The sequence below is a fragment of the Salvelinus fontinalis genome, chromosome 28 (genome assembly GCF_029448725.1).
Source record: "Salvelinus fontinalis isolate EN_2023a chromosome 28, ASM2944872v1, whole genome shotgun sequence".
Taxonomy (NCBI): domain Eukaryota; kingdom Metazoa; phylum Chordata; class Actinopteri; order Salmoniformes; family Salmonidae; genus Salvelinus; species Salvelinus fontinalis.
Window position 1 is genome coordinate 25,779,214 of NC_074692.1, and position 22,944 is coordinate 25,802,157.

At 43.6% G+C, this 22,944-nt stretch overlaps 1 protein-coding gene across 1 annotated transcript in view; it reads left to right on the forward strand.

Moving 5' to 3' along the window:
• LOC129826510 (5-hydroxytryptamine receptor 7-like) overlaps nucleotides 1-21,131 on the forward strand; it is a 93,242-nt gene extending 72,111 nt beyond the window's left edge. The window contains exon 2 of the mRNA XM_055887319.1: nucleotides 18,938-21,131. Coding sequence (XP_055743294.1) covers nucleotides 18,938-19,676 — 739 coding nt within the window. The 3' untranslated portion in view covers nucleotides 19,677-21,131. The remainder of the gene's footprint in view (nucleotides 1-18,937) is intronic.
• The last annotated feature ends 1,813 nt before the right edge of the window (nucleotides 21,132-22,944 follow it).

Consider the following 22,944-nt stretch of genomic DNA (forward strand, 5'->3'; position numbering starts at 1 on the left):
CTTTTATGGACAATTACAGGAAGTTGATGCAAAGAGTCAATATTTGCAGTGTTGACCCTTCTTTTTCAAGACCTCTGCAATCTGCCCTTGGCATGCTGTCAATTAACTTCTGGGCCACATCCTGACTGATGGCAGCCCATTCGTGCATAATCAATGCTTGGAGTTTGTCAGAATTTGTGGGTTTGTTTGTCCACCCGCCTCTTGAGGATTGACCACAAGTTCTCAATGGGATTAAGGTCTGGGGAGTTTCCTGGCCATGGACCCAAAATGTCGATGTTTTGTTCCCCAAGCCACTTAGTTATCACTTTTGCCTTATGGCAAGGTGCTCCATCATGCTGGAAAAGGCATTGTTCGTCACCAAACTGTTCCTGGATGGTTGGGAGAAGTTGCTCACGGAGGATGTGTTGGTACCATTCTTTATTCATGGCTGTGTTCTTAGGTAAAATTCTGAGTGAGCCAACTCCCTTGGCTGAGAAGCAACCCCATACATGAATGGTCTCAGGATGCTTTACTGTTGGCATGACACAGGACTGATGGTAGCGCTCACCTTGTCTTCTCCGGACAAGCTTTTTTCCCAGATGCCCCAAACAATCGGAAAGGGGATTCATCAGAGAAAAAATGACTTTACCCCAGTCCTCAGCAGTCCAATCCCTGTACCTTTTGCAGAATATCAGTCTGTCCCTGATGTTTTTCCTGGAGAGAAGTGGTTTCTTTGATGCGCTTCTTGACACCAGGCCATCCTCCAAAAGTCTTCGCCTCACTGTGCATGCAGATGCACTCACACCTGCCTGCTGCCATTCCTGAGCAAGCTCTGTACTTGTGGTGCCCCGATCCCACAGCTGAATCAACTTTAGGAGACGGTCCTGGCGCTTGCTGGACTTTCTTGGGCGCCCTGAAGCCTTCTTCACAACAATTGAACCACTCTCCTGGAAGTTCTTGATGATCCGATAAAGGGTTGATTTACTGGCAGCAATATCCTTGCCTGTGAAGCCCCATTTTTTTCAACTGGCACCGGGGACATTCAGACATGTCTTTTGAAGCCTGTGGGCGTCCTAGAGCAAAACAACATGTTTGTGAAAGTCTCACCCTTCCACAGTGGGGTGGCCCAAACTGTTCGGACACTACAGACAGAAGTTGGCAGATTGGCTGTACCGAGTCCCAAGACGTTTGCCAGGTTCGTAGAGAAAAACAACATGTACAGTGCATTCGGTAAGTATTCAGACCCCTTGACTTTTTCCACATTTTGTTAATTTAGAGTCTTATTCTAAAATGTATGAAATAAAAAAAATCCTCATCATTCTACACAATACCCCATAATGACAAAGCGAAAACAGGTTTTTAGAAATGTTTGCAAATGTGTTAAATATTATAAAACAGATACCTTATATAAGTATTCAGACCCTTTGCTATGAGACTCGAAGTTAAGCTCAGGTGCGTCCTGTTTCCATTGATCATCCTTGAGATGTTTCTACAACTTGATTGGAATCCACCTGCGGTAAAATCAATTGATTGGACATGATTTGGAAAGGCACATGCCTGTCTATATAAGGTCCCACAATAGATAGTGCATGTCAGAGCAAAAACCAAGCCATGAGGTCGAAGGAATTGTCCCCAAGAGATACAGTGGCCTCCATGGAGATGGGAGAACCTTACAGAAAGACAACCATCTCTGCACCACTCCACCAATCAGGCCTTTGTGGTAGAGTGGCCAGACGGAAGCCACTCCTCAGTAAAAGACACATGACAGCGTTCTTGGAGTTTCCCAAAAGACACCTAAGGACTCTCAGACCATGAGAAACAAGATTCTCTGGTCTGATGAAACCAAGACAACTTTTTGGCCTGAATGCCAAGCATCATGTCTGGAGCAAACCTTGCACCATCCCTATGGTGAAGCATGGTGGTGGCAGCATCATGCTGTGAGGATGTTTTTCAACAGCAGGGACTGGGAGACTAGTCAGGATTGAAGGATAGATGAACGGAGCAAAGGTCAGAGAGATCCTTGATGAAAACCTGATCCAGAGCGCTCAGGACCTCAGACTGGGGCCGAAGGTTCACCTTCCAACAGGACAACAACCCTAAGTGCAAAACCAAGACAACGCAGGAGTGGCTTCAGGACAAGTCTCTGAATGTCCTGAGTGTCCCAAGTCAGAGCCTGGACTTGAACCTGATCTAATATCTTTGAAGAGACCTGAAAATAGTTTCAATCAATCAATCAATCAAGTTTATTTTATATAGCTCTTCGTACATCAGCTAATGTCTCGAAGTGCTGTACAGAGACCCAGCCTAAAACCCCAAACAGCTAGAATGCAGGTGTAGAAGCACGGTGGCTAGGAAAAACTCCCTAGAAAGGCCAAAACCTAGGAAGAAACCTAGAGAGGAACCAGGCTATGAGGGGTGGCCAGTCCTCTTCTGGCTGTGCCGGGTGGAGATTATAACAGAACTATGCCAAGATGTTCGAAAATGTTCATAAGTGACAAGCATGGTCAAATAATAAACATGAATAATTTTCAGTTGGCTTTTCATAGCCGATCATTAAGAGTTGAAAAACAACAGGTCTGGGACAGGTGGCGGTTCCATAACCGCAGGCAGAACAGCAGCAAGGCCAGGCGGACTGGGGACAGCAAGGAGCCACCACGCCCGGCAGTCCCGACGTATGCTCCCAGGGCTCAGGTCCTCCGAGAGAAAGAAAGAGAGAAGGAGAAAATTAGAGAGAGCCAAGATTTTCAAAATGTTCATAAATGACAAGCATGGTCAAATAATAATCAGGAATAAATCTGTTGGCTTTTCATAGCCGATCATTAAGAGTTGAAAACAGCAGGTCTGGGACAGGTAGGGGTTCCGTAACCGCAGGCAGAACCGTTGAAACTGGAATAGCAGCAAGGCCAGGCGGACTGGGGGCAGCAGGGAGTCGTCATGCCCGGTAGTCCTGACGTATGGTCCTAGGGCTCAGGTTCTCAGAGAGAGAGAAAGAAAGAGAGAACGAGAGAATTAGAGAAAGCATACTTAAATTCACACAGGACACTGGATAAGACAGGAGAAGTACTCCAGGTATAACCAACTGACCCTAGCCCCCCGACACAAACTACTGCAGCATAAATACTGGAGGCTGAGACAGGAGCGGTCAGGAGACACTGTGGCCCCATCCGAAGATACCCCCGGACAGGGCCAAATAGGATGGATATAACCCCACCCACTTTTCCAAAGCACAGCCCCCGCACCACTGGAGGGATATCTTCAACCACCAACTTATAATCCTGAGACAAGGCCGAGTATAGCCAACAAAGATCTCCACCACAGCACAAACCAAGGGGGGGCGCCAACCCAAACAGGAAGATCACGTCAGTAACTCAACCCACTCAAGTGACGCACCCCTCCCAGGGACGGCATGAAAGTGCACCAGTAAGCCAGTGACTCAGCCCCTGTAACAGGGTTAGAGGCAGAGAATCCCAGTGGAGAGAGGGGAACCGGCCAGGCAGAGACAGCAAGGGCGGTTCGTTGCTCCAGAGCCTTTCCGTTCACCTTCACACTCCTGGGTCATACTACACTCAATCATATGACCTACTGAAGAGATAAGTCTTCAGTAAAGACTTAAAGGTTGAGACCGAGTCTGCGTCTCTCACATGGGTAGGCAGACTGTTCCATAAAAATGGAGATCTATAGGAGAAAGCCCTGCCTCCCGCTGTTTGCTTAGAAATTCTAGGGACAATTAGGAGGCCTGCGTCTTGTGACCGTAGCGTACGTATTGGTATGTACGGCAGGACCAACTCGGAAAGATAGGTAGGAGCAAGCCCATGTAACGCTTTATAGGTTAACAGTAAAACCTTGAAATCAGCCCTTGCCTTAACAGGAAGCCAGTGTAGGGAAGCTAGCAATGGAGTAATATGATCAAATTTCTTGGTTCTAGTCAGGATTCTAGCAGCCGTATTTAGCACTAACTGAAGTTTATTTAGTGCTTTATCCGGGGAGCCGGAAAGTAGAGCATTGCAGTAGTCTAACCTAGAAGTAACAAATGCATGGATAAATTTTTCTGCATCATTTTTGGACAGAAAATTTCTGATTTTTGCAATGTTACGTAGATGGAAAAAAGCTGTCCTTGAAACAGTCTTGATATGTTCGTCAAAAGAGAGATCAGGGTCAAGAGTAACGCCGAGGTCCTTCACAGTTTTATTTGAGACGACTTTACAACCATCAAGATGAATTGTCAGATTTAACAGAAGATCTCTTTGTTTCTTGGGACCTAGAACAAGCATCTCTGTTTTGTCCGAGTTTAAAAGTAGAACGTTTTAAGCCATCCACTTCCTTATGTCTGAAACACAGGCTTCTAGTGAGGGCAATTTTGGGGCTTCACCATGTTTCATTGAAATGTACAGATGTGTGTCATCTGCATAGCAGTGAAAGTTAACATTATGTTTTCGAATAACATCCCCAAGAGGTAAAATATATAGTGAAAACAATAGTGGTCCTAAAACGGAACCTTGAGGAACACCGAAATGCACAGTTGATTTGTCAGAGGACAAACCATTCACAGAGACAAACTGATATCTTTCCGACAGGTAAGATCTAAACCAGGCCAGAACTGGTCCCTGTAGACCAATTTGGGTTTCCAGTCTCTCCAAAAGAATGTGGTGATCGATGGTGTCAAAGGCAGCACTAAGGTCTAGTAGCACGAGGACAGATGCAGAGCCTCGGTCTGACGCCACCAAAAGGTCATTTACCACCTTCACAAGTGCAGTCTCAGTGCTATGATGGGGTCTAAAACCAGACTGAAGCATTTCGTATACATTGTTTGTCCTCAGAAAGGCAGTGAGTTGCTCTTCAACAGCTTTTTCTACAATTTTTGAGAGGAATGGAAGATTCGATATAGACCGATAGTTTTTTATATTTTCCGGGTCAAGGTTTGGCTTTTTCAAGAGAGGCTTTATCACTGCCACTTTTAGTGAGTTTGGTACACATCCGGTGGATAGAGAGCTGTTTATTATGTTCAACATAGGAGGGCCAAGCACAGGAAGCAGCTCTTTCAGCAGTTTAGTAGGAATAGGATCCAGTATGCAGCTCGAAGGTTTAGAGGCCATGATTATTTTCATCATTGTGTCAAGAGATATAGTACTAAAACTCTTAAGTGTCTCTCCCGATCCCAGGCCTTGGCAGAGCTGTGCAGATCCAGGACAGCTAAGCCCTGGAGGAATACGCAGATTCAAAGAGGAGTCCGTAATTTGCTTTCTAATGGTCATGATCTTTTCCTCAAAGAAGTTCATGAATTTATTACTGCTGAAGTGAAAGCCATCCTCTCTTGGGGAATGCTGCTTTTTAGTTAGCTTTGCAACAGTATCAAAAAGAAATTTTGGATTGTTCTTATTTTCCTCGATTAAGTTGGAAAAGTAGGATGATCGAGCAGTAGTGAGGGCTCTTCGGTACTGCACGGTACTGTCTTTCCAAGCTAGTCGTAAGACTTCCAGTTTGGTGTGGCGCCATTTCCGTTCCAATTTCCTGGAAGCTTGCTTCAAAGCTCGGGTATTTTCTGTATACCAGGGAGCTAGTTTCTTATGACAAATGTTTTTCGTTTTTAGGGGTGCAACTGCATCTAGGGTATTGCACAAGGTTAAATTGAGTTCCTCAGTTAAGTGGTTAACTGATTTTTGTCCTCCGACGTCCTTTGGTAGGCAGAAGGAGTCTGGAAGGGCATCAAGGAATTTTTGTGTTGTCTGAGAATTTATAGCACGACTTTTGATACTCCTTGGTTGGGGTCTGAGCAGATTATTTGTTGCGATTGCAAACGTAATAAAATGGTGGTCCGATAGTCCAGGATTATGTGGGAAAACATTAAAATCTACAACATTTATTCCATGGGACTAAACTAGGTCCAGAGTATGACTGTGGCAGTGAGTAGGTCCAGAGACATGTTGGACAAAACCCACTGATTCGATGATGGCTCCGAAAGACTTTTGGAGTGGGTCTGTGGACTTCTCCATATGAATATTAAAATCACCAAAAATTAGAATATGATCTGCTATGACTACAAGGTCTGATAGGAATTCAGGGAACTCAGAGAGGAACGCTGTATATGGCCCAGGAGGCCTGTAAACAGTAGCTATAAAAAGTGATTGAGTAGGCTGCATAGATTTCATGACTAGAAGCTCAAAAGACGAAAACGTCATTTTTTTTTTTTGTAAATTGAAATTTGCTATCATAAATGTTAGCAACACCTCCGCCTTTGCGGGATGCACGGGGGATATGGTCACTAGTGTAACCAGGAGGTGAGGCCTCATTTAACACAGTAAATTCATCAGGCTTAAGCCATGTTTCAGTCAGGCCAATCACATCAAGATTATGATCAGTGATTAGTTCATTGACTATGACTGCCTTTGAAGTGAGGGATCTAACATTAAGTAACCCTATTTTGAGATGTGAGGTATCATGATCTCTTTCAATAATGGCAGGAATGGAGGAGGTCTTTATCCTAATAAGATTGCTAAGGCGAACACCGCCATGTTTAGTTTTGCCCAACCTAGGTCGAGGCACAGACACTGTCTCAATGGGTATGGGTATGGCTGAGCTGACTACACTGACTGTGCTATTGGCAGACTCCACTAAGCTGGCAGGTTGGCTAACAGCCTGCTGCCTGGCCTGCACCCTATTTCATTGTGGGGCTAAAGGAGTTAGAGCCCTATCTATGTTGGTAGATAAGATGAGAGCACCCCTCCAGCTAGGATGAGGTCCGTCACTCCTCAGCAGGTCAGGCTTGGTCCTGTTTGTGGGTGAGTCCCAGAAAGAGGGCCAATTATCTACAAATTCTATCTTTTGGGAGGGGCAGAAAACAGTTTTCAACCAGCGATTGAGTGCTGAGACTCTGCTGTAGAGCTCATCACTCCCCCTAACTGGGAGAGGGCCAGAGACAATTACTCGATGCCGACACATCTTTCTAGCTGATTTACACGCTGAAGCTATGTTGCACTTGGTGACCTCTGACTGTTTCATACTAACATCGTTGGTGCCGACGTGGATAACAATATCTCTATACTCTCTACACTTGCCAGATTTAGCTTTAGCCAGCACCATCTTTAGATTAGCCTTAACGTCGGTAGCCCTGCCCCCTGGTAAACAGTGTATGATCGCTGGGTGATTCGTTTTAAGTCTAATACTGCGGGTAATGGAGTCGCCAATGACTAGGGTTTTCAATTTGTCAGAGCTAATGGTTGGAGCCTTCGGCGTCTCAGACCCCGTAGCGGGAGGAGTAGAGACGAGAGAAGACTCAGCCTCAGACTCCGACTCGCTACATAATGGGGAAAACCGGTTGAAAGTTTCTGTCGGCTGAATGAGCGACACCAGTTGAGCATTCCTACAGCATTTCCCTCCAGAAGCCATGAGAAAGTTGTCCGGCTGCGGGGACTGTGCGGGGGGGGGTTTATACTAACGTTACTATCTGTACTTACTGGTGGCACAGACGCTGTTTCTTCCTTTCCTACACTGAAATTACCCTTGCCTAACGATTGCGTCTGAAGCTGGGCTTGCAGCACAGCTATTCTCGCCGTAAGGCGATCGTTCTCCTGTATATTATGAGTACAGCGACTGCAATTAGAAGACATCATGTTAATGTTACTACTTAGCTTCGGCTGTTGAAGGTGCTGACGAACCATGTCCAGATAAAGCGTCCGGAGTGAAAAGGTTGAATGAGGGGGAAAAAAAAGTTGCGATGGAAAAACTAAAAATATAAACGATACTTAAAAACAAAAACAAAACGTAAAGTTGGCAGCTAGCAAAGTAAAGTTGGCAGCAAAACGCACAGCAAAACAGCAAAACGCACAGCAACAAAACGCACAGCAGACACGTCTGCAAGTTTTGCAGCGACGCTCCCATCCAAGCTGACAGAGCTTGAGAGGATCTGCAGAGATGAATGGGAGAAACTCCTCAAATACAGGTGTTCCAAGCTTGTAGCGTCAAACCCAAGAAGACTCGAGGGTGTAATTGCTGCCAAAGTTGCTTCAACAAAGTACTGAATTCTAGGTTGGTAAATGTGATTTTTCCATTTTTGACTTTGAATACATTTTCAAAAATGTGTATAAACTTGTTTTCGCTCTGTCATCATGAGGTATTATGTGTAGATTGATGAGGGGAAAAACATTTAATCCACTTTAGAATAAGGCTGTCACGTAATAAAATGTTGAAGAAGTCAAGGGGTCTGAATACTTTTTGAATGCACTGTACATATGTGGGTAGGCCATGTCAAATGGATACATGTTGTAGGCCAGGGTATTACTGGATAGATATACTACCCAGCTAGCACAGATGTTTCAGACCAGATCATCTTGTTTCTCATGGACAGAGTTCTTTAGGTGCCTTTTGGCAAACACCAAGCTGGCGGGCTGTTGTGCCTTTTACTAAGGAGTGGATTCCGTGGAGTGATTGGTGGAGTGCTGCAGAGATGGTTGTCCTTCTGGAAGGTTCTTGGTCACCTCCTTGACCAAGGCTCTTATCCCCCGATTCTTCAGTTTGGCTAGGCAGCCAGCTCTAGGAAGAGTATTGGTGGTTCCTAACTACTTCTATTTAAGAATGATGGAGGCCACTGTGTTCTTGGGGACCTTCAATGCTGCAGACGTTTTTTGCTACCCTTGCTCAGATCTGTGCCTCGACACAATCCTGTCTCGGAGCTCTACGGACAATTCCTTCAACTTCATGGCTTAGTTTTTGCTCTGACATGCACTGTCAACTGTTGGACCTTATATAGACCGGTGTGTGCTTTTCTAAATCATGTCCAATCAATTCAATTTACCACAGGTGGACTCCAATCAAGTTGTTGAATGATGATCAATGGAAATATGATGCACCTGAGTTCAATTTCGAGTCTCATAGCAAAGGGTCTGAATATTTATGTAAATAGGGGTTTTTGTTTTTATTTTTTAATACATTTGCATTAAAAAAATAAACAACCTGTTTTACCTTTGTCATTATGGGGTATTGTGTGTAGATTGATGAGAGAGGAAAAAAAACTATTCAATAAATTTTAGAATAAAATGTGGAAAAAGTCAAGGGCTCTGAATACTTTCCGAGAATGCACTGAATTTAGTTACCCATTCAGTCTTACCACAGCGGTGTAAGTGCCCTGGGACTGACAGAGAAAGAGAGTTTGAGACTGAGATGGTTATTAATGCATTAGTAAGAGTTGGGATGGGGGAGTGAGTGGAGTGGAGTGGTGGCATGACTGTTGTTGTGTATCCAAGGCAAGACACATACACCAACCTACCAGTCTGATCCTGGAAAAACTCTCAGATTGCTATCACCCAGTCAATAAGAGAACGGAATGTACATTTTTAGAACGTTCTGTGAAAGTTACTTACATTTTCTTCTATTTTTGTATGTAAAGTTTTCTTCATGTTCTGAGAATGGAATTTAGAGCTAATTGATGTTAATGTGTAGATTATTTTTTACATTCCCGGAATATTGCCAAGGACTGACATAAGAGATACATACATTCTTTGAACGGTCTGAGAACATCTAAGTCACACCATTTTTTTATGCTCCCAGAATGTTATAAAAATATGGCATTAAATAGAATTACATGGGAACGCGTGTGGAATGTTCTGTAGAAGAACGTTATTTCTTAACGTTCTCTGAACTATTTGAGAACATTACTTTCAATAGAACCATGAGGAAACCTGTAGGAAATGTTATGCTGAAGTACTGAAAGAACGGTTTTCCCAATGTTGTTCCCAATGTCAAACCAGTTGAAACATCCATTACCAAAAAAAAGTATTAAATGTAACCATGTTAGAACTTTTAGAAAACATTCAGTTAAAGTAATAAAAATAAAGAAAATACAAATGTTTTGTCAAGTTCCTTTAATACCTATCTTGCACCATTCCCAGAAAGGGTTGGGAATGTTGTATGCAAAATAACCATAGGACATCTACTGAACGCTCTCGCCAAGCTCTAAACAACATATGGTTCTCAGAACGTTATGTTCTAGCTCGGAGTGCTGTAGTGTTTTCCTGATCTTGCTGCCCCAGTGTCTCTATGTTTTGTATTGTCAAATCAAATCAAACGTTATTAGTCACATGCGCCGGATACAACAGGTGAACATTACAGTGAAATGCTTACACATTTGATTAGATGCAAGATAGTGGCTGGCGAAAGTATTCACCCCCCTTTGCATTTGTCCTATTTTGTTTCCTTACAACCTGGAATTAAAATAGATTTTTGGGGGGTTTGTATCATTTTATTAACACAACATGCCTACCACTTTGAAGATGCAAAATATGTTTTATTGTGAAACAAACAAGAAATAAGACCCCAAAAAAAGAACTTGAACGTTCACAACTATTTACCCCCCCTAAAGTCAATACTTTGTCGAGCCACCTTTTGCAGCAATTACAGCTGCAAGTCTCTTGGGGTATGTCTCTCTATAAGCTTGGCACATCTAGTCACTGGGATTTTTGCCCATTCTTCAATGCAAACTGCTCCAGCTCCTTCAAGCTGGATGGGTTCCGCTGGTGTACAGCAATCTTTAAGTCATACCACAGATTCTCAATTGGATTGAGGTCTGGGCGTTGACTAGGCCATTACAATACATTTAAATGTTTCCCCTTAAACTTCATATGGCTGCAATCCCGCTACCGGGATCGATTTGACAACAGCCAGTGAAAGTGCAGGGCGCCAAATTCAAACAGAAATCTCAGAATTAAAATTCCTCAAACATACATGTATCTTATACCATTTTAAAGGTAATCTTGTTGTTTACCCCACCAAAGTGTCCGATTTCAAATATGCTTTTCAGCGACAGCACTACAAACGATTATGTTAGGTCACCACCAAACCACAATAAGCACAGCCATTTTTCCAGCGAAATATAGCAGTCACAAAAAGCAGAAAGAGATAAAATAACCTTTGATTATCTTCATCAGATGACACTCATAGGACTTCATGTTACACAATACATGCATGTTTTGTTTGATAAAGTTCATATTTATATCAAAAAATCTGAGTTTACATTGGCGCGTTACATTCACTAGTTCCAAAAACATCAAGTGAATTTGCATAGCCACATCGTTGCAACAGAAATACTCATCATAAATGTAGAAGATAATACAAGTTATACACATGGAATTATAGATATACCTCTCCTTAATGCAACCCTGTGTCAGATTTCAAAAAAACTTTACGGAAAAAGCAACCCATGCAATAATCTGAGACGACGCTCAGAAATATAATAAAATTAGCCGCCATTTTGGAGTCAACAGAAACCAGAAAATACATGATAAATGTTTCCTTACCTTTGATGAACTTCATCAGAATGCAGTCCTAGGAATCCCAGGTCCACAATAAATGCTTGATTTGTTCGATAATGTCCGTTATTTATGTCCAATTAACTACTTTGGTTAGCCCGTTTGGTAAACAATTCCAAAGTCACAAAGCGCGTCCACTATAACGTGACAAAATGTCCAAAAGTTCCGTAACAGTCAGTAGAAACATGTCAAACGATGTACTGAATCAATCTTTAGAATGTTGTTAACATACATCTTGAATAACGTTCCAACCGGAGAATTAGATTGACTTCAGTTGAGCGATGGAACGGAGCTGCCTATCACGTGAATGCGCGTGGTCAAAGCATGGACAGCTCGTGGCAGTGGTGACTAATTCCTGTCTCCTTCGGCCCCCCTTCACATTAGAGTCATTGACTGTTGACATCTAGTGGAAGCCGTAGGAAGTGAAAACTCATCCATATCTCGCTGTAATTTCAATGAGAGCTTGGTTGAAAATCTGCCACCCCCAGAAAAAATCCAAACAGGAAGTGGAACTTCTCAGGTTTTTGCCTGTCATATGAGTTCTGTTATACTCACAGACATAATTCAAACAGTTTTAGAAACTTCAGAGTGTTTTCTATCCAATACTAATAATACTATGCAAATATTAGCAACTATGACTGAGGAGCAGGCTGTTTACTCTGGGCACCTCTGTGCACCTTTCATCCAAGCTTCTCAATACTGCCCCTGCAGCCATAAGAAGTTAAACCACTCGAGTGTTGCTTTAGCAGTATGCTTAGGGTCATTGTCCTGTTGGAAGGCGAACATCCGTCCCAGTCTCAAATCTCTGGAAGACTGATACAGTTTTCCCTCAAGAATTTCCCTGTATTTAGCACCATCCTTCAATTCTGACCAGTTTCCCAGTCCCTGCCGATGAAAAACATCCCCACAGCATGATGCTGTCACCACCATGCTTCACTGTGGGGATTGTGTTCTCGGGGTGATGAGAGGTGTTGGGTTTGTGCCAGACATAACGTTTTCCTTGATGGCCAAAAAGCTACATTTTAGTCTCATCTGACCAGAGTACCTTCTTTCATACGTTTGGGGAATCTCTCACATGCCTTTTGGCAAACATCAAACGTGTTTGCTTATTTTTTTTCTTTAAGCAATGGCTTTTTTCTGGCCACTTTTCCGTAAAGCCCAGCTCTGTGGAGTGTACAGCTTAAAGTGGTCCTATGGACAGATACTCCAATCTCTGCTGTGGAGCTTTGTAGCTCCTTCAGGGTTATCTTTGGTCTCTTTGTTGCCTCTGATTAATGCCCTCCTTGCCTGGTCCGTGAGTTTTGGTGGGAGGCCCTCTCTTGGCAGGTTTGTTGTGGTGCCATATTCTTACAATTTTTGTATAATGGATTTAATGGTGCTCCGTGGGATGTTCAAAGTTTCTGATATTTTTTTATAAACCAACCCTGATCTGTACTTCTCCACAACTTTGTCCCTGACCTGTTTGGAGAGCTCCTTGGTCTTCATCGTGCCACTTGTTTGGTGGTGCCCCTTGCTTAGTGGTGTTTCAGACTCTGGGACCTTTCAGAACAGGTGTATATATACTGAGATCATTTGACAGATCACGTGACACTTAGATTGCACACAGGTGGACTTTATTTAACTAATTATGTGACTTCTGAAGGTAATTGGTTGCACCAGATCTTATTTAGGAGCTCCATAGCAAAGGGGTTGAATACATATGCACGCACCACTTTTGCATTTTTTATTTTTTTGCATTTTTTGACTATTTTGTCTATGTCCATTACATGAAATCCAAATAAAAATCTATTTAAATTACAAGTTGTAAAGCAACAAATTTTGAAAAATGCCAAGGGGGATGAATACTTTTGCAAGGCACTGTATGAGCCCCTAACCAACAATGCAGTTTAAAAAAAATACGGATAGGAATAATAAATAAAAGTAACAAGTAATTTAAAGAGCAGCAGTAAAATAACAAAATTATATACGGGGGGTACAGGTACAGAGTCAATGTGCGGGGGCACCGGTTAGTTGAGGTAATATGTACATGTAGGTAGAGTTATTAAAGTGACTACACATAGATGATAACAACAGAGAGTAACAGTGATGTAAAATAGGGGGGGGGGGGGGGGGGCGGCAATGCAAATAGTCTGGGTGGCCATTTTATTAGATGTTCAGGATTCTTATGGCTTGGGGGTAGAAGCGGTTTAGAAGCCTCTTGGACCTAGACTTGGCTCTCCGGTACCGCTTGCTGTGCGGAAGCAGAGAGAACAGTCTATGATTAGGGTGGCTGGAGTCTTTGACAGTTTTTAGGGCTTTCCTCTGACACCGCCTGGTATAGTGGTCCTGGATGGCAGGAAGCTTGGCCCCAGTGATGGACTGGGCCATTCGCACTACCCTCTGTAGTAGAGGTCGACCGATTATGATTTTTCAATGCCGATACCGATTATTGGAGGACGAAAAAAGCCGATACCGATTAATCGGACGATTTATTTAAAAAAAAATTTTTTTTTACAAATATATATATATATTTATATATCATACACACACACACATTTTTGTAATAATGACAATTGCAACAATACTCAATGAACACTTTTATTTTAACTTAATATAATACATAAATACACACGCACACAGCTCTGAAGTGACAATGATACTGAAGAGTCTGCTTAGGAGACAAATACTCTCAACTGTTTGAATAAAAATAGAGTTTAAGTTACCTGTGATGAATGTTGAAAACAAAAACTTGAATTTCTATATGCAGGAAATCCTATTTTAATAATGGGCATGGTAAGATTTGACAACCAAAGTGCGAGTCATAATTCCCATGACACCTAGCAAAATCTGAAAAGCGGTTCCTTCATTTATTCCATAGGATATTTTTAGATTCACAATCCTACCAATCCTCGACTTCGGTGATGTCATTTACAAAATAGCCTCCAAAACCCTACTCAATAAATTGGATGCAGTCTATCACAGTGCCATCCGTTTTGTCACCAAAGCCCCATATACTACCCACCACTGCGACCTGTACGCTCTCGTTGGCTGGCCCTCGCTTCACACTCGTCGCCAAACCCACTGGCTCCAGGTCATCTACAAGACCCTGCTAGGTAAAGTCCCCCCTTATCTCAGCTCGCTGGTCACCATAGCAACGCCCACCCGTAGCACGCGCTCCAGCAGGTATATCTCTCTGATCACCCCCAAAACCAATTCTTCCTTTGGCCGCCTCTCCTTCCAGTTCTCTGCTGCCAATGACTGGAACGAACTACAAAAATCTCTGAAACTGGAAACACTTATCTCCCTCACTAGCTTTAAGCACCAGCTGTCAGAGCAGCTCATAGATTACTGAACCTGTACATAGCCCATCTATAATTTAGCCCAAACAACTACCTCTTTACCTACTGTATTTATTTATTTTGCTCCTTTGCACCCCATTATTTCTATCTCTACTTTGCACCTTCTTCCACTGCAAACCAACCATTCCAGTGTTATTTTTTACTTGCTATATTGTATTTACTTCGCCACCATGGCCTTTTTATATTTTTATTTATTTATAAATATATTTTGTTTGCCTTCACCTCCCTTATCTCACCTCACTTGCTCATATTGTATATAGACTTATTTTTCACTGTATTATTGACTGTATGTTTGTTTTATTCCATGTGTAACTATGTGTTGTTGTATGTGTCGAACTGCTTTGCTTTATCTTGGCCAGGTCGCAATTGTAAATGAGAACGTGTTCTCAATTTGCCTACCTGGTTAAATAAAGGTGAAATAAATAAATAAAAAACTTAAAATAAGGTCTGTGTTTCGTGTAGGCTTACATCACCGTGGCAATTTTATAACTGTGTAGATGTCCATAGGACAAGGTAACTCTGATCAATATTGGCTAAATATAAGCGAAGATAAAAAAAAAAATTGTAGAGTGGATTTATGAAGATATGTTGACAAACGTTACCTTATCCTAGTGAGATTTACACTGGTATCAAAACGTCGAGGCGGTTTAAGCCTGCACGAAACACAGACCTTATTTGAAGTAGATCAAGACATTCTCTATGGAAGACATGAACGGTAAAATAATGAAGGAACCCCTTTCACATTCAGCGAGTTATTACAGGAATTATAACGCGTCAACTATTTCTCTCTAAACCATATACCTTTGACTAATCCGGAAACTATCACCTCGAAAACAAAACGTTTATTCCGTTCCGTATTTTATCTAACGGGTGGCATCCATGAGTCTAAATATTCCTGTCACATTGCACAACCGTCAATGTTGTCATAATTACGTAAAGTTCTGGCAAATTAGTTCGCAAAGAGCCAGGCGGCCCAAACTGTTGCATATAACCTGGCTGCGTGCAATGAACGCAAGAGAAATTACACAATTTCACCTGGTTAATATTGCCTGCTAACCTGGATTTCTTTTTAGCTAAATATGTAGGTTTAAAAATATATACTTGTGTATTGATTTTAAGAAAGGCATTGATGTTTATGGTTAAGTACACATTGGAGCAATGACAGTCATTGATTGATTGTTTTTTATAAGATAAGTTTAATGCTAGCTAGCAACTTACCTTAGCTTACTGCATTCGCTAACAGGCAGGCTCCTCGTGGAGTGCAATGTAATCAATGCAAGATTGGATCCCCCGAGCTGACAAGGTTAAAAATCTGTCGTTCTGCCTCGTTTAGGGCCGTCATTGAAAATAAGAATGTGTTCTTAACTGACTTGCCTAGTTAAATAAAGATTAAATAAAGGTGTAAAAAAAAAAAAAAAAAAAAAAAATGTGCCAAATCGGTGCCCAAAAATACAGATTTCCGATTGTTATGAAAACTTGAAATCGGCCATTCCGATTAATCGATCGACCTCTGTAGTGCCTTGCGGTCGGAGGCCGAGCAGTTGCCATACCAGGCAGTGATGCAACCAGTCAGGATGCTCTCGATGGTGCAGCTGTAGAACCTTTTGAGGATCTGATGACCCATGCCAAATCTTTTCAGTCTCCTGAGGGGGAATAGGTTTTGTCGTGCCCCCGTCACGACTCTCTTGGTGTGCTTGGACCATGTTAGTTTGTTGGTGATGTGGACACCAAGGAACTTGAAGCTCTCAACCTGCTCTGCTACAGCCACGTTGATGAGAATGGGGGCGTGCTCAGTCCTCTTTTTCCTGTAGTCCACAATCATCTCCATTGTCTTGATCACGTTGAGGGAGAGGTTGTTGTCCTGGAACCATACGGACAGGTCTCTGACCTCCTCCCTATAGGCTGTCTCGTCGTTGTCAGTGATCAGGCCTACCACTGTTGTGTCATTCAATGACACAACAAACTTAAATGGTGTTGGAGTCGTGTCTGGCCGTGCAGTCATGTGTGAACAGGAAGTACAGGAGGTGACTGAGCACGCACGCCTGAGGGGCCCCTGTGTTGAGAATTAACTTGGCGGATGTGTTGTTACCTACCCTTACCACCTGGGGGCGGCCCGTCAGGAAGTCCAGAATCCAGTTGCAGAGGGACGTGTTTAGTCCCAGGGTCCTTAGCTTATTGATGAGCTTCGAGGGCACTGTGGTGTTGAACACTGAGCTGTAGTCAATGAATAGCATTCTCACATAGGTGTTCCTTTTGTCCAGGTGGGAAAGGACAGTGTAGAGTGCAATAGAGATGGCATCATCTGTAGATCTGTTAGGGCGGTATGCAAATTGGAGTGGGTCTAGGGTTTCTGGGATAATGATGTTAATGTGAGCCATGACCAGCCTTTCAAAGCACTTTATGGCTACAGATGTGAGTGCTACGAGTCGGTAGTCATTTAGGCAGGTTACTTTAGTGTTATTGGGCACAGGGACTATGGTGGTCTGCTTAAAACATATTGGTATTGCGGACAGGGAGAGGTTGAAAATGTCAGTGAAGACACTTGCCAGTTTGTCAACGCATGCTTGCAGTACACGTCCTGGTAATTCGTCTGGCACTGCGGCCTGGTGAATGTTGACCTGTTTTAAGGTCTTACCCACATTGGCTGCGGAGAGCGTGATCACACAGTCTTCCGAAACAGCTGGTGCTCTCATGCATGTTTCAGTGTCTGTTGCATCGAAGCGAGCATAGAAATAGTTTAGCTCGTCTGGTAGGCTCGTGTCACTGGGCAGCTCTCGGCTGTGCTACCCTTTGTAGTCTGTAATGGTTTGCAAGCCCTGCCACATCTGATCAGCGTCAGAGCCGGTGTAGTACGATTCAATCTTAGTCCTGTATTGATGCTTTGCCTGTTTGATGGTTTGTCGGAGGGCATAGCGGGATTTCTTATAAGCGTCCAGCAGCTCTAGCGTTCAGCTCAGTGCAGATGTTGCCTGTAATCCATGGCGTTTGGTTGGGGTATGTACGTACAGTTACTGTGAGGACGACATCATCGATGCACTTATTGATGAAGCCAGTGACTGATGTAATGTACTCCCCAATGCCATCAGAGGAATCCTGGAACATTCCAGTCTGTGCTAGCAAAACAGTCCTGTAGCTTAGCATCTGCTTCATCTGACCACTTTTTTAATTGATTGAGTCACTGGTGCTTCCTGCTTTAATTTTTGCTTGTAAGCAGGAATCAGGAGGATAGAATTATGGTCAGATTTGCCAAATGGAAGGCGAGGGTGAGCTTTGTATACGTCTCTGTGTGAAGTAAAGATGGTCCAGAGTTTTTTCCCTCTGGTTGCACATTTAAAATGCTGATAGAAATTTGGTAGGACAGATTTAAGTTTCCCTGCATTAAAGTCCCCGGCTACTAGGAGCGCCGTCTCTGGGTGAGCGTTTTCCTGGTTGCTTATGGCAGAATACAGCTCATTCAGTGCTGTCTTAGTGCCAGCATCAATCTGTGGTGGTAAGTAGACATCTACGAAAAATACAGATGAAAACTCTCTAGGTAGATAGAGTATCTCATGATAAGCTGTAGACCACACTAACTCAGGCGAGCAAAACCTTGAGACTTTCTTAGATATCGTGCAGCAGCTGTTCTTTCCTGCCGATACAGCGTATAACCAGCCAGCTGAATGTTGATAATGTCGTCGTTCAGCCACGACTCCGTGAAGCATAAGATATTACAGTTTTGAATGTCCCGTTGGTAATTTAATCTTCCGCGTAGGTCATCGAATTTATTTTCCAAAGATTGCTGTGTGCTAGCAGAATGGAAGAAAGTGGAGGTTTATTCGATCGCCTATGAATTCTCAGAAGGCAGCCCACTCTATGGCCCCTTTTTCTCTACCTTCTCTTTACGCAAATGACGGGGATCTGGGCCTGTTCCCGGGAAAGCGGTATATCATTCATGTCGGACTTGTTAAAGGAAAAAAGGATTCTGCCAGTCCGTGGTGAGTAATCGCAAGTCTGATGTCCAGAAGCTATTTTCGGTCAAAAGAGACAGTAGCAGCAACAGTATGTACAAAATAAGTTAATAAGTTACAAACAACGCAAAGAAACAAACAAAAAAACACAATTGGTTAGGAATACGTAAAACATCAGCCTTGTTCTCCGGCGCCATCTTTACATTGGAGTAGATGGTGTAGCCAAAGTCCTGGCTGATGAGGCACACACCGCCCGTTTGGACATTCTTGGCCCAGCCGCAGAAGGCATGTAGCCTTGTATGTTTATCCTGCTTGCATTTCCATATGGGATAATAAAGTTTACCTTGCTAAATTGTTTTTGTTTCTTCTCTCTCAGGTATCTGGGAATCACCCGGCCTCTCACATACCCAGCCAGGCAGAACGGCCAGCTGATGGCCAAGATGATCCTGGGGGTGTGGTTGGTGTCCGCCTCCATCACCCTGCCCCCCTTCTGTGGCTGGGCCAAGAATGTCCACACGGGCGGCGTGTGCCTCATCAGCCAGGACTTTGGCTACACCATCTACTCTACGGCTGTGGCCTTCTACATCCCCATGCTCGTCATGCTCTTTATGTACTACAAGATCTTCAGGGCCGCCCGCAAGAGCGGTCTCAAGCACCGCTTCACCGACTTTGCCCGGCGGGAGCGGCTGGAGACAGTGGCCAGTGAGGCGCTGAGGATGCAGGGCCTGAAGCCGCAAGGTGTGGCCGAGGAGTGTGCGGCGCTATCCCGTTTGCTGTCCCGCGAGCGCCGCAACATCTCCATCTTCAAAAGGGAGCAGAAGGCGGCCACCACGCTGGGGGTAATCGTCGGTGTGTTCTCTGTCTGCTGGCTGCCCTTCTTCATCCTGTCCACAGCTAGGCCCTTCATCTGCGGGGTGGAGTGCAGCTGCGTGCCCATCTGGCTGGAAAGGTTCCTCCTCTGGCTGGGTTATGCCAACTCCCTCATGAACCCCTTCATCTATGCCTTCTTTAACCGGGATCTGCGCTCCACCTACAAGGACCTGCTACGATGCCGCTACCGCAACATCAACCGACGCCTGTCCGCCGTGGGCGTGCATGAGGCCCTCAAGGTGTAGGAGTAAGAGGACAAGGATGATGATGAGGAGAGTTTGGGGCCCCAGAAGCGTCCAAGGAATTTTACATGCCGTCCTTATTGCAAAAACTACTGGGAAGTGCAGTTTCTGTGGTTGTATAATGGAGGCTTAGAGGGATGACCTGTGACCTGCCGGTAGTATTGTAGATAGAGACAGAGGCTGACTGTTACTTCCTCTCTAACCCACTGCAGAGGCACAGAGATAAGGCCATTACTTAGGTCTGTGTCTGTGTGACTCACTCAGTCATTCTATTTTGGAACCCAAAACCATGGACCGTATTTGACGGGCTATTTAAGTTGACACTGGCTTTGTGCATATGCTACAGTTCAGTCCTGACTTCATATTAATGTCAGGTGGATGGTGCATTGACTGGGGAAATGACATGCGGACCATGGCGATAATTCTGGGTCATTCAAAGCATGGGCTGCGAATAGATTTCTGCATGAGGATATTTGCCAAATTGATGCTTGGGCAAGTGGGTGCCAGTGGCTATTGACTTAAACCAGTGAAGGTCACGGAATTGGTATCTACATAACTGTTTCCAGTTCAACTTGTCTGTGGTACAGTAGGTGATGATGGTGAACAATTGAAAGTGGTCTGTATAGGTATATGTGAATTTATTATTTTGTGGAGGCAGTTAAGTATTTTCTGTTTACCAACAAAAACACTGCAGAACAGAGGGGTATACTACAAAGCAGGATCAATGAGCCTGAATATTCTGAAAATGTTGAACGTTTTCAGAAAGATTATCTTGAAATTGCCATTGTCTCATTGACTCAACAACTGAAAACACATACATGTATCTATGCTTAGCTTTCTTAATGAACCAGAAAATCATCTGTTATTTCTAGTTGTTTATCAAAGTTAGCTGGCTAACTCATTGAATCTGTTTTGTAGTATACACCTCAGAAGGCACCTTTGCGTTGTCATTTTATTTCCAGACATGCCTTTGACTGTCAGTTTCTCTATTCAATCATTGAATTGAATACATTAATCTCTGCTGGCCAACATCACTTAGCTATTAAAGAGTTAACTACAAAGTCAACCCAAGGGACACACACAGATCCAAGGGACACATACAGATCCAAGGGACACACACAGACCCAAGGGACACACACACACAGACCCAAGGGGTACACACACACAGACCCAAGGGGTACACACACACAGACCCAAGAGACACACACACACAGACCCAAGGGGTACACACACAGACCCAAGGGGGGAACACACACACAGACCCAAGGGGGGAACACACACACAGACCCAAGGGGGGGACACACACAGACCCAAGGAACACACACACAGACCCAAGGGACACACACACAGTACATGGCCAAGATAGTATATTACTTTCGAATATAAATTGTAATACAAATGAAAGAAAAATTGAAATACAAATGACCCAAGGGGGGAACACACACACAGACCCAAGGGGGGGGGGACACACACACAGACCCAAGGGGGGGGGGGGGGGGGACGACACAGACCCAAGGGGGGGGACACACACACAGACCCAGACCCAAGGGGGGGGGGACACACAGACCCAAGGGGAACACACACACAGACCCAAGGGGGGAACACACACACAGACCCAAGGGGGGGGGGGGGGGGGACACAGACCCAAGGGGGGGGGACACACACACAGACCCAAGGGGGGGACACACACACAGACCCAAGGGGGGGGGCACACACACAGACCCAAGGGGAACACACACACAGACCCAAGGGGGGAACACACACACAGTCCCAAGGGGAACACACACACAGTCCCAAGGGGGACACACACACAGACCCAAGGAACACACACAGACCCAAGGGGAACACACACACAGACCCAAGGAACACACACAGACCCAAGGGGGACACACACAGACCCAAGGGGGACACACACACACAGACCCAAGGGACACACACACAGTACATGGCCAAGATAGTATATTACTTTCGAATATAAATTGTAATACAAATGAAAGCCAACAAACAAAAGTTAATCTTTCAAATGTTACCACAAAGCACCTGAGGGTAGCAAATATGACAAGCCTGTGATTTGAAGTGATTTAATGGGTAAGAGATAAAAGAGAGATGGTACAACAAGTAGGCCTAATGGTTAGCGCCTGAGAATGTACACTAACTAGAAACATCTTATCTCTGAGAAATGCCCATTTACAAAATCCACAGGAACCCTCACTATTTAAGATAACAAAACTCTTCATTTGGCATTCATTGTTCATTGAAGCGTGCATTGAAGCTTGCATCTGTCTAACATGCTATGCATTATCCATGGAGGAGCAGAATGTTGTGCATAGTAAATCTGACATACAGTACATATGTAGGATCTTAAAACCTTTTACTGCAGTGGACTAAAACAGGGTCACACCGAGTGTTTCTTGGTAGTCTTAAACAAATCTACTTTGAAACAATATTATACACCTCACTCACATTGTTATGGGCTTAAAAAAAGAAGATACCTGTACCATGTCAGATATAGATAATGTGTTAAATTTACACTTTATATACATCACAGAAGACTGAAATATAACAAAAGCTTTGACATAGAAACACACGTCGTTAAAAAAAAAAGATCTTTCTTAATTATGAAAACTATGAATAACATTCCACCCATGAGGCAACTAGGTCATTTGACTGCAGGAAAGGGCTACTTTGATCACCCTGTTGCATGAGAGCTTTCCTGCAATGCAGGACATTTAAAACTTGTAGTGTATTTGAGGTTTAAATATGCTTCTGGAGTTTGTAATTTCCAGACTTGGTTTCCCCTTATGAAAAATATATCAACCCCTAAAAAAATGTAATTCATTATAATCCACATAATAATTCACATTTCCTGTTGCTGGATTATTTTCTTGCTGTAGCAAACTGGCTGAAATGAAGATCCTACATCTGTAGTTCAGCAGCACAGTGGTTTAAACTACGTCACCCAAGCATACGTAAGCACATAAGTGTAAAACATGTAGAAGTGATCTTAAACTATGGAGCTCTATGGGGATGTTTTTGCTGAGTTGAGTTTTTACCTCATACACAAACGGGTAGAGTAGGCTGCTCGAAACAGACTGATTTTCCCTACTGTTTTGATTGTGTTGTAACAAAAGATGATCAAACTATTCAACATGACCATTATGGAAAAGGCACTAATTATGCTGATGAGGTTCACCCAACAAGGAATAAGTCCACCCATTAACGTCTTCATCTCCAACAGCTGAAGCATCAGGTATTGCTACTTCTGCTGTCT